We start from the raw sequence: 11944 nt of genomic DNA, 5'->3' as shown, positions 1-11944 counted from the left end.
CTTAATCAACTAGCGATCGCCCGAGCGTTGGCGATAATGCCCGAACTTATCCGAATTCGACCGAGAGATACCACGACGCGACAATGTACTGTTTTTTACTTCTACGTTCAAGGATAACCAAGCGTTTACCGAACGACGAGCATATCATAGGTCGAAAAATAGTTTCTAAAAGGATTAATTTCTCGTTTATGTGGCAAGTTTGCCTGCAACGCGATACAAGTTGCTCTCTTTACTCGCGTCTTCCACTTTCAAACTTCTATAGTTACACACTTTCCCATTCTTGGTGAGCTTTTCCTCTTCCCTGAAGCCATCTCACCAAGATTTTCCAAGTTTCCTACAGCCAATGCGGGTCAGATTTTTCCATAAAATACGCTCGATAAAGGAAACGGGAATCCGGTCCTTCTCGCGGATCCCTGATCGCATTTTTACGACCGAAAGAGAGAAAGAGAGAAAGTTAATGTTTTGCAAATTCGATCGGATAATCCGCCTTCTGCCTGAGATTTCGAGCTTGCGAGCTTACCGTATAATAGAGATTGAATTCCATGTAACATGCAACGATACCATTCCACGAAACGAGCAGTAGTCTTGAAAGTTGTGGTATTGTCTTTATAGTTCGCTTATTCTGGTAATTTACACGATTCAACACGAGACTAAATCGAGCTCTGTGGTGCATAACGTGAAATCTTGTGAAAAAGATTTAAGCGTTGCAGATAGTATTATCGACCGAAGGAAAATATACGAATCTCTTTCGATATTTTTTGTTCATGAAATTTGTTAATGGCATGTTAAAGAATGTAGAATGTATGAATAAGAAATAAGAAGGAATATTCTGAAGAATGGCAGATAATCAAAATAATTTTATCTCGCGTGTTTCTTCTTATATCTTCTATGTATGTTAAAAAAATATATATTGAAATAGTTATTGAATTATTGCATGTGAACATAAATATCTTTATTTTCTTCCACTATAAATATAATTTAAAATTCTTATTCTATAGAAAATGTATTTTTTTATTGCATCAGTAAATATGCTTTTAAGATGCATTAGAGTGAAATAAAATGTAGAAGTAAATTTTTTTTTTCATTATTCAAAACTTTTAATAGCAAACAAAAACTATTAAAATAGATTCTATATCTTCTATATTATGCTATAGTAATATTTAAATTATTATTTTAGTTTAACGAACAAATTTTGTAATCATCATCACGAATTTAAAAATTATTTTCATTGATTTATAAATTATTTTTCACTAATTTATAATAATTCAATATTTATTTTAAAAAAACAAATTATTATTATTATTATTATTATTATTATTTCTTTCTATATAAATCGAATTATGCAATAATTATAAATAATTTTATGTTTATTTTATAAATGTCATTTTATATATTCATTTTAAGATATCAATAAATTTATAACAGAAATCTAAGTTATAAAAAAATAAAAGAATATAATTTTTAATATAATAAAAATACAAATTAAAAAACCAAAATATTTTATTTAACAAAATAAAATATTAAAACTTTTAAAAAATATGTTTCCACATTAAAAATTAATTTTACAGATAATTTTATCTATTATCCATTCATTTATATATTAAATCTAGACATAATTAAAAAAAAAATTCTTCACCTAAAAAATAATCGTATAATTTTAATTTTTTTTGAGCTACTAATACATATATCAAAGAAAATCCTTTTGCTAATTCATCAAATCCAGCAATTACAAGACTAATTTCGCCTTCAAGTTAAACCCGTTAATCCATCCATCGCTCATAACACGAAATTCGTTCGATATTTCGACAAGAATTCTACTACGACAAATCCTTTGATCGATTATCGACCGGTCTTAGATGGATAATAAAACATTTAGAACGAGATTGAGGGTTCCTGAGCGGAGCACGTCGCAAGCGCGACAATCGCCCGATCGAAAACTCGTTGCTCGAGATGAATTGATTATAGCATTCCGTGCTAACTTTACGATCCATCGTTTAGAGTCCTCAAGATCGAGGAGTCCACCTTCGAAGAAACTGTAGTGGATCCCTTGTATCGAAATTAACGACGCGTCCGCCATAATATAATTTCGAAGTGTATCGTGTACCGTGGTTTAATGTCGATGATGGTGTGATACATCTATTAGTATGCATCCCTATTCCTTGCTCAAAATGTAACGTGAGATCGAACGATTAATTATGAACAGACGGTGCGTCAACTATGAAACAGTATCAACACCAATCTGTGGAAACATCAATTTGATATGAAGTTATATTTTAAATTTCCAAGTAAAATCGATGTTTTTTCGTGCCTTCTTGTTAATCATTCGAGAATTGAATAAAATTCTAATAAATTCTTTCGCTATTGTGACTCGTATAATTACTTTCCAGAACTCAAAGTCAAATATATTATCATTCAAAGAAAATATAATTTGAGTTTTGTAAAAAAAGAAAAAAAAGAATTTGTGGTCGTTTTCTTGTTAATATTATGTAAACAAAAGCATAATTGATTTATATGTAATTATTTTTTATATATAAATAAATAATATTTTATATTATTTAAAAATGGAACGATCTTATTTTTTGAGTTTTTATAAAAGTATTTGAAAATTTTATTTTCACATTTCATACTAGAATAAGAAAACTGATCGAAAGATTTAGTGCAAGCAATAATATAATAATAATTATCATTGGGTCGATGAAATACATTTAATTATATTTATCCATTGCTAATAATATGCAAATAATATGTAATTTAATTAAATAATTCTGAAGTAATTTTAAATATAAAGCGTCCTTTAAAAAAATAATAATTATTAATTAGTTACAATATTATTATATATTATATTAATTATAATATTAATTATAATTATTAATTAGTTAATTTTAGTTACAATATTAAATATTTAAATATAATAATATTTATGCACTGATATTACAAATTTCGTGACTGAATAAAAAAATAATAAAAAGAAGAAAAATATATTGATTTTATGTGAATGAATCGCTGTAAATTTAAAATTCTTTCAAAATTTTTTCAAAGATTCAATACTGCATAAAATTTTTTTTTATCTAGTCAAAAATATAACGAAATAATAAGATTAAATATTATCTAATATTTAATATATAGAAATATTTATTAATATTTAAATTTACTTTTGAGCATACATGTGATCACAATATACATATGATGCATATTGTTATTAGGATATTTATTATATACGATATTCTGTTTATTTTCAATAGAAATATTTATCAATGGAACAATAATCGTAAAGGATTTTATTTGAAAAAATAAAAAAAATTGATATGACATTTTTTCTTTTGAGGCTTCATGCATGTTCAAAAAATTGATTTTAAAAATTGATAAAATTTGCAGAACTGAAATCAATTTGATTGATAATAAAATGTATAATAAAATTGTATAATAAAATTTTATTTAAATTAATATTTATATAATAAAGAGATATGTTCAGATTAGAAAATTTTCTCATAATTATTCTACAATTGAAAAATTAAGAAATATATGCCTATTATTTCTAAACAAATTCAAAAATAAATATTAATCATATGATATTATATTAATTATAATGTATATAAAGAATTTTTCTGCTTTTTATGTTATTGAACAACATTATGAACTTGGAACTCGTGAATTGATAAACAGAATGAGATGATTTCGAGAGAATCAGCCTTAATGGAACTTTCTGACCTAATTTTTGGCTCGTTCATTGCAAGCTCATAAATTTTGCACAATGATGAACATGCTAACCTCATCGTTTTAAAAAGCGTGAATATGCACATGAGAGGAGCATTTATTTACGAAGAGCATGTTCACAGAGAGTAGGTTCTCTAAAATGAAACGTATTACGAAGTCACGATAATTTAGTGAAAGCCTATATCATGTGAAAGAAAAAATTATGATAATTAACTATTATAGCTCTTTCAAATAAAATATTAAATAAATATTTTATTTTCTAACTTAAGAAAATTTAAAAATTTGAATAAGTAATTTTTAAAATAATTGGTTAAAAAAAATTTGTAAATAGCTCATGAAAAAATTAAATATAGAAATATGTTTTTAAGTACAGTTTCAAGATATATTTTTCCAAGAATATATATATATTCATCTTGTTTCGATGATTAATTATTTAATAATCAATATTCTATTCTATAAAAAAAATAAAAAATCTAGAATTACAAATAATGATAATAGAAAAAAAATTTGATAAAACACATTTTATATAACTTATGATTTTTAAGATGATTTTCAGTTTTAAAGTTGAATTTGTCAATTAATAAACTTATATTATTAAATTAATTTATTATACATCTATTAAAGGAAAAAAGTTTTATGAATCCATTTTTATTAATTTTTTGTTTTTTCACTTCAATTAATAGTTAAAAGAAATTGATTTAATATCAAAATTAGAAAAATGAGAAACTTGAATTTTAAAATATACAACAATGTCTTTAATTTTATTTAACTTTGGTTAATCAAAATTAAAATTGATCAATTAAATATTGATTAATTAAGGTCAATTTTAAAAAGTCATATAAATAATAATGATCAATTGCAAAAATAAAATGGCCAGAATGTAAAACATTGTATATCTTGAAATATATTAAATTTCTCTTTATTTTGATATATTATATATATATATATTATATTATATTATATTTTTTCCAATAGTTGGGCTTTTATTATATTTTCGACATAAAAACATTTAAACATTTGACTAAAATATCACTTATATAATAAATTAAGAACCTATGAATAAATATCTCAAAATTTTTTCAGATTTTTTTTAAAACACTTAAGAAATCAAATTACAGGGAATGAAAAACATAAAAACTCGATCGAATTTTTCTCTTTTCCTTAAAAACGTTCGTTCGTTTAGAAGAAATCTACTAATAGATTCTAGTACTAAAGTCAATCGAACATTATTGTTTCAGGGTGGGAATCGGAGAAAAACCTGACGTGCTCATCGAGAGACCACCTATCCCATCCTCGAGCTCAAGAAGATCTCAAAGATGCTGCAGGCGAGAGAAAGCTGAGGTGAAAGCTCGCGCACGAGATAAAAGCGTGAAACGAGATCGAGTACATAAGATGAGATAGAAAGGAAGATCTCGGGGAAACGGAACGCACCATGTGCTCGAGCATACGAGCATGGTGGTGGAGAGGGACACTTCTAGGCACGATGATGCTGTTATCATGGACGTCCTCATTGGTGGAGGGCTGCCCGAGCATGTGCACGTGCAAATGGAAAAGCGGTAAAGAGTGGGTGGAGTGCGCCAACAGGGACCTGAAGGGGCTGCCCCAGGGTGCCAGGGAAGAGACTCAGGTGTTAGATCTGTCGAACAATCATCTGGTCAGTCTACTTCCAGAGTGCTTTCACGCTCTGGGTCTGATCAATCTGCAGAGACTCTACCTGGGTAGATCGCACATCAGTCGTATTGCGTCGAGAGCCTTCGTCGGTCTGGTGGGTCTGGTTGAGTTGGACCTCTCTGAGAACCTGATCGAGGAGATACCGAGCGAAACCTTTCCATCCTACTCGAATCTGATGAAATTGTTGCTAAACGGGAACCCTGTAAGGGAGATCCGTCGAGGAGCGTTCCAGCATCTGGTCCATCTGACCAATCTGGAACTGAGCCAGTGTCGAATAGAGAACGTGGAGCAGGGAGCGTTCGACGGCCTACACCAACTCGAGTGGTTGCGACTAGATGGCAATCGGTTGACCCGGGTACCCGATCTCACGTTGCCTCTAGGAGGTAGCCTTAGGGGTCTCACGCTGCACAACAATCCCTGGCTGTGCGATTGTCGTCTGCAGGCTACCCAGGTTTGGCTCAAGGAGTCGGCACCCGCTGCCCCTCAAGAGTCTGAGCCAGTCTGCGACTCTCCACCGAAACTTCGAGGTAAACAGATCAAGGAGGTGAAGTTGAACGAGCTCGCTTGCCTGCCGCAGATCGAGCTCCAGGATCAGATCGAAGCCTACGAAGGAGACAATGTCACTCTCAAGTGCGACGTCTACGCTGTGCCAGCTGCCAAACTCACCTGGTGGTTTAACGGAGAGTTGTGTGAACTACAGAACGAGAACGATTCTGCTTCGTCTTCAGCTTATCCTCGGTGAGTATATTCCGTGGAATATTTTGTCTCGAAACTACTTGCATTAGACGGTAAGGGGAAGAAGATAAGGGAATGTGAGAATGTTTTATAGTGTTTTATAGTATCTTGCATTTTGACTAAAATTCTAAAAATCATTATTTTCTATCATTACTTTTAATTTCATTTATCATGTTCACATTATCCTATTCTCTTTCCTTCGATTAAAATTATTAATAATAAAATTAATTATTAATAATAAAATTGAACCATTTAAAGGAATAAAATTTGAGTCATAGTTTTTGAGGAATAAAATTTGATTCATTTAGATCACTCATTTAGATCAAATTCATAATTATTTATATCATTTAAATCATTAATTTTGACAATTTTCCATCACAGTTTGACACTGAAGTAGAACTTAAAATTTTTATATACATTCTTAAATTCATTCGACAATTCGATTCTCAACTTGTTTTCATTTTTAATGATTTTTTTTAATTACTTCACACAAAAAATTGTATTAATTTTTTTTAATTGTGAAAAATTCATCTTTTATGCAGAATTTACAAGCATTGACACATTATAGAAGAATACCATAGCTTAAAAAAAAGATTGAAAAATATTATTTTATCATAATTTAATATTTTATTTTTTATTCAATACATATCATTTACATTGAATTAAATTATTTCAATAATTCAATATATTCCAATAATATTTTGTTTTGAACAACTTTCAAATTCTTAAGATAAATAAATATTCTTAATATGAAATCAATACATCAAAATACGATATCCACTGAAATAATATTTCCGTTAAACAATCTGAATATTCATTCCGAATATTATATTATGGACGAAACGATAACAATAACGGTCGAATTGGCGAACCATGAAGAATATTAAAATTTCCTACGGAAATACAATCCTGGCTACTTCTTCTTGTCGATAGAAGTATGATAAATGGCTCTCGTATAGGATCGTTTGCAACCTAAATAAAATGTCGATAAATATCTCAACCTGTCGATGTGTTACTTTCTCATGAATTTAAATAAAACCTTTCATTACTTTTGTTTTGACGTACCTATACATGAAATACGAAATATGTAATATATCAAAGTAAAAATAATATATAAAAAAAAATAATAAATAAATAAAATAAATAAAAGATTTATAAACTGTTTTCATTGATGTATAAAATGTGATAAAAAATTAATAAATATTAATAAAAAAAATTAATAATTGAATAATTTTATTTCTTCCTCATGATTTTTAGAAAAAAATAAAAATATTGAAATATCTGGTCATTTAGCGTAGATTTGAATTAAGTTAAATTTGTAGGTAAACTAATATATAGATAGTATTAATTTTCTAAATTTTTTTCAAATTTACTGCAATCTTTTCAAATATTGTAATTATTGGATTGTAAAATTTTATGTAAAATTTAAATGATTAAAAATATATAAGATATATATGTAATATATTTATAATAAGATAATAAAATATTGAAAATGTATTATATTATAATATTTAAAGGATGAAATGAATCTTTATTTCAATCTTTATTCTTATTTATTTTTATAAAAATTTTTATAAAAATTTTTTTTCATTTACATAAATTACTAAATATTTTATATTTTAATATCTAATAATTGCAAATATATTTAAATGACATATATTTTTTTATAAAAAGAAAGAACAGAAAACATATCCTCTAATTATATTTTAATTTAATTTATATTTTTGAGATAAATATTAAATACCAGCTTTCAAAAAACGGTAAATTACGTTATATTAATTTTCTTAGTTTCTTTTTCAATATTATATATGTAATATTATATATTCTAAATTTTTATATTTCCTATTTTATATATAATCGCAAAAGTATTTGAATATTATCTTACAGAAAAGTGTATAAAACAAAAAATCTATATTTTAATAGAAGTTCGTATAATGGATTATACATATATAGAATATTCTTTTTAAAAAAAAATTTTCCCTCTTTTAAAATTTATCCTCAAAGTTTTAGCATTTTTTCATGTTTTAAATATGACTTTACCTGGAAATATTTTTTTATAGAGAGCACTAAAATCTAAATTTTATAGACATATTTAAAATTTTCCTATATTTCGTATCATCACAAATTAATATTTTAAAAAAACGAAAAAGAACATTGAAATTATATAATGATCCACTTTACTTTGTTAAATTGATATCTTGCTAAAAATTAGCATAAAATTTTAATATTCATTCTATCGTGTATTAATTACAAACAGTTTTTTTAGAACTTTTAAATCTAACATATCAAGTCACATATATTTGTCTCGAATACTTTCTATTATGAATCGCTATATAATACGTCATAAAAAAATGTTCGAAAGATATTTTATTAAAATTCATAAGAAAATAACACATCGACAAAATTTGAAAAGAAATCAATCGGCAGCCTTATTATCGAGATCGTTGGCGAAAATTGCATTCCGAACAAACTTTGCTGCAATTGTTCGTTCGTTTTCGCGTCAAATTTCGTCTGAGCTCTTCCGAAAGACGCCCGTCATGGTCGTTAATCACGAAAGTATTCTAATTAACGACGCCACCGCTGGTGGCGCAAGCGAGAATCGACAATTTTTACCGACATCTCAATGAAATTTCAAAGATTTGTTCGCATGAATTTTTCAACGTTTCAAAGATTTTAACTGTCCGATGACGCATCATACGAAGTTGATATAACTATTAAAGAAATTTCTACTTCGTTAATAATTCGACTTGCATAACGTTTTAATGAATAGAAAAGAAAAATGAAATATTTCAAGTATATAATTTACGAATTTATATAAAATAATAGTAAGAGAAGATAGATTTTATCAGGGAGCGAAACTTAATTTAAATGATAATTTAAAAATGATTATTTGAAATAACGCTTTGTATTGTTTGATAAGTAAAATGTATTTTAATTGGACAATTAAAAAGGGGGGTAAGAACGAGATAAAAAAATAAATAATATACATTAAGAAATTAGTTATTTTCATCGAAATCAAGTAATTTATTTCATAAAATATTAATTAAAACTATTTAATTGAGAATATATTTATTTACTTTTCCCATGAAATATTTCTTATTAAATATTATTTCATTTGAAATTTTATATTTTATTTATGACATTTCGAAACTTAATTATTTCTTAATTAATTTTAAAATATAATTAGAGTTAATGTTATTTAAAAAAATTCTTAAAATGTTCAAGCCTGAATTTGTTTATAAGTTTTGCTGCATTTATCGTTGTGACATTAAAACTATTTTAATACAAATTGTTTTGTAATTTTACATAGAAAATAACAGTCTATATCGATTAATATATTTAAAAAATATATATACATTTCTATTTAAAAACCATTTAAAAAGTTTCACACTCATATATCTTCTATATACCCACTTACAAAGAAGTTAATAACTTCTGAAACATTTTCCCACGCAACAACTAATTTACGAGTTATTTGAAGCGATCGTATTGCGAGACTCGTTCTATATCTACTTAGTATTGCGCAATATCGAGAACGAAAGATTAAAAGATAGAAATTAAAGTCGAACATGGAATGCGGCTCAAAGAACGGTTGTACGAAGCTTGCGTACAGTTTTCAAAAGCGCGAGCATTTAATGAATCTCGTCTCGAATTAAGTGGGTACGTTGCCGATACTCCCGAGAGGAACCTTTGAGGTCATTCACCATCGCGGCAAGCCGTTAAAAGCGGATAAAAATCCCCTATCACGGAATTTAACGCCGGAATTCCCGTTCCAATCCAGCGGAAGGCAAAGAAAGCCATTGTTAACGATTGGTACACGATTCTGATTTCAAATTATACGGACCGTCTTTGGAACGAAATTCAATCACGGCGAAAGATTAACTTCCATTTTATTATATATATAAACCCCTGCTTTCACGTTTTCGATCAAATTCCACGATCTCGTTACAGGTATGTCTACAGGCAGCGTGGTGGAACGAATATGAGCAGCGCTCTTCTTCTATACTCCGTCGAGACTCTGAACGAGGGAACGTACACGTGCATAGCCGAGAACGGGGCGGGCTCAGCCGAGGCGAATCTATCGCTGCGAGTATTGTTCCAGGAGAGAATAACGGTGGGACCGCCCAATGATCACTCGAGGTCGGGCTACGTGGTCGCCGTTGCTGCGGGCGCCCTTGTGGGCACCCTGTTCGCTCTCGCCTCCCTTATAGGTAGCATAGTGTTCTGCGTTCGCAAACGTCGCCGCGACCGCAAGAGAAACTCGAAAGCCTTGGTCTCGCAGAACAAATCTGTCATGCCTATTACCAAAGACACGACAACTAGTTTGCCTTGCAGAAAAGGTAACGGTAGCCTGATCGGGCTTGAGCACCAGCAGATGGTTTCGTATACTGAACGAGAGATGAGCAGAGCCGCGACTCTTGAGCGTAGGGAGCATAGGAACGTGGAAGAGCCTTATTGCAGCCCGGTGTCGAAGTATCTGACCGAACCCGATCTGATAAACGAGGTCCCGGAGACGACCGACGTGGGATATGGCCAATTGTATCGACACCAACCGGGCGAGAGACAAATTCTGGAATACGACTCCGGATATCCGCTGCAACCCGACCTGCGCCCATCCAACATCCCCCAGCTTAGTTATCTCGATCAAGATGGTTACCCGCTCAACTTCGGCCTACCCAAAATCCCGTTCAGCGCGGCGAGCACGCTGCCTCGCTTGAGGCAAAGAATGCCGGTAGAGGGCACCGCTGTCGCACCACCGGCCAGGTATTCGAGGGAGGCGGAGTTCTTGGCTAGATCGCCGGGATACGATCCTGTCCTCCCCAGAACTGACACCAGATACACAGCGGAGGGATATCCTTATCCGGCCCAGCAGCAGCAGCCGCAGCCAATTCAACCGGTCGAACAACCGATCCAACAACAGCTGCCAGTTTCCCCGGTGTCCCCGGTCGCCGTGTTCCCCGAGGTGCCGTTCATCCCTTCGCCACCAGCCGCGTACAGGGGCGAGACCACGCCGCTTTCGCCTAGATCACTGTTAAGCAAAACTGCTCGAGAGGCTGCCGCGGCCGCGGCCGCCAGAGCGGAGGACCTTCAGCCACCTCATCATCCGGAAAGCCCTGACGAGGGCTACGTCGGGGACGCTATGGATGTCTAAGTTTTAACTAGGGCTGAGGATTGGAGATTGAAACGAGATTGAGAATAGTGGGTGGAAGTTCGGATGAAGCGTGGAGATGACTGGTCGGATCGTTTGATGGCTCAATTTCAGGATTATCGTCGTTCTCGAGAGAGAGAGAGAGAGAGAGAGAGAGAGAGAGAGAGAGAGAGAGAGAGAAATGAGGAGAAAGCGATCTTTCGTGCATACGTGAAACAAGGAAGGAACTATCGATATACATATAGGTTTCGGACGAATTAATCTCAAGAAAATATGGACACGGATGGTGGAACAAAAAGCCTGGGAGAGAACGACAAGATCCTCTCATCCAAGAGAATAGATATGAGATTCTAAATTGAGCAGGAACAAAGCGCGTAATGGATTGATCAAGTGGCTTTCCGGATCATGTGTTCCACGAATAATAATTTCTTGTCAAAGACAGATGTGTGAAGGAAAGAACAGTTAATCAAGTTCTCTTTCTCGTTGAACAAATAAGGGATTGTTCGAATTTGGAAACATATTTTTCATGCCACAATGTGCATTTTCCTTTTCCGTTTCGCGCTCGAAAATTCAAGTCGAGAAACTTTCTCTCGAGATTGTACGAATTCGATTAGCCATGAGAGATCCACGAAATAAGAAAAGAAGCCACCCATTTTTGTGAAGTGAGAAAATAAT

The 11944-nt window shown here is 31.3% G+C and overlaps 1 protein-coding gene across 1 annotated transcript; it reads left to right on the top strand.

Moving 5' to 3' along the window:
- Positions 1-4956: 4956 nt before the first annotated feature.
- Positions 4957-11437, top strand: LOC133665599 (leucine-rich repeat-containing protein 24-like). Its single transcript, XM_062081446.1, has 2 exons — positions 4957-6123; positions 10072-11437. The coding sequence occupies exons 1-2, from the start codon at positions 5147-5149 to the stop codon at positions 11270-11272; spliced, it is 2178 nt and encodes a 725-aa protein (XP_061937430.1). The 5' UTR covers positions 4957-5146; the 3' UTR covers positions 11273-11437.
- The last annotated feature ends 507 nt before the right edge of the window (positions 11438-11944 follow it).

Source organism: Apis cerana, linkage group LG11, assembly GCF_029169275.1.
Source record: "Apis cerana isolate GH-2021 linkage group LG11, AcerK_1.0, whole genome shotgun sequence".
NCBI lineage: Eukaryota > Metazoa > Arthropoda > Insecta > Hymenoptera > Apidae > Apis > Apis cerana.
This window is presented reverse-complemented; position numbering and strand designations above follow the sequence as displayed.

Excerpts from the sequence above, each read along its gene's own strand:
- LOC133665599 (XM_062081446.1), top strand. The coding sequence starts at position 5,147 with ATGTGCTCGAGCATACGAGCATGGTGGTGGAGAGGGACACTTCTAGGC. Across the intron at positions 6,124-10,071 it reads TCGTCTTCAGCTTATCCTCG|GTATGTCTACAGGCAGCGTG; the intron begins GTGAGTATATTC and ends ATCTCGTTACAG.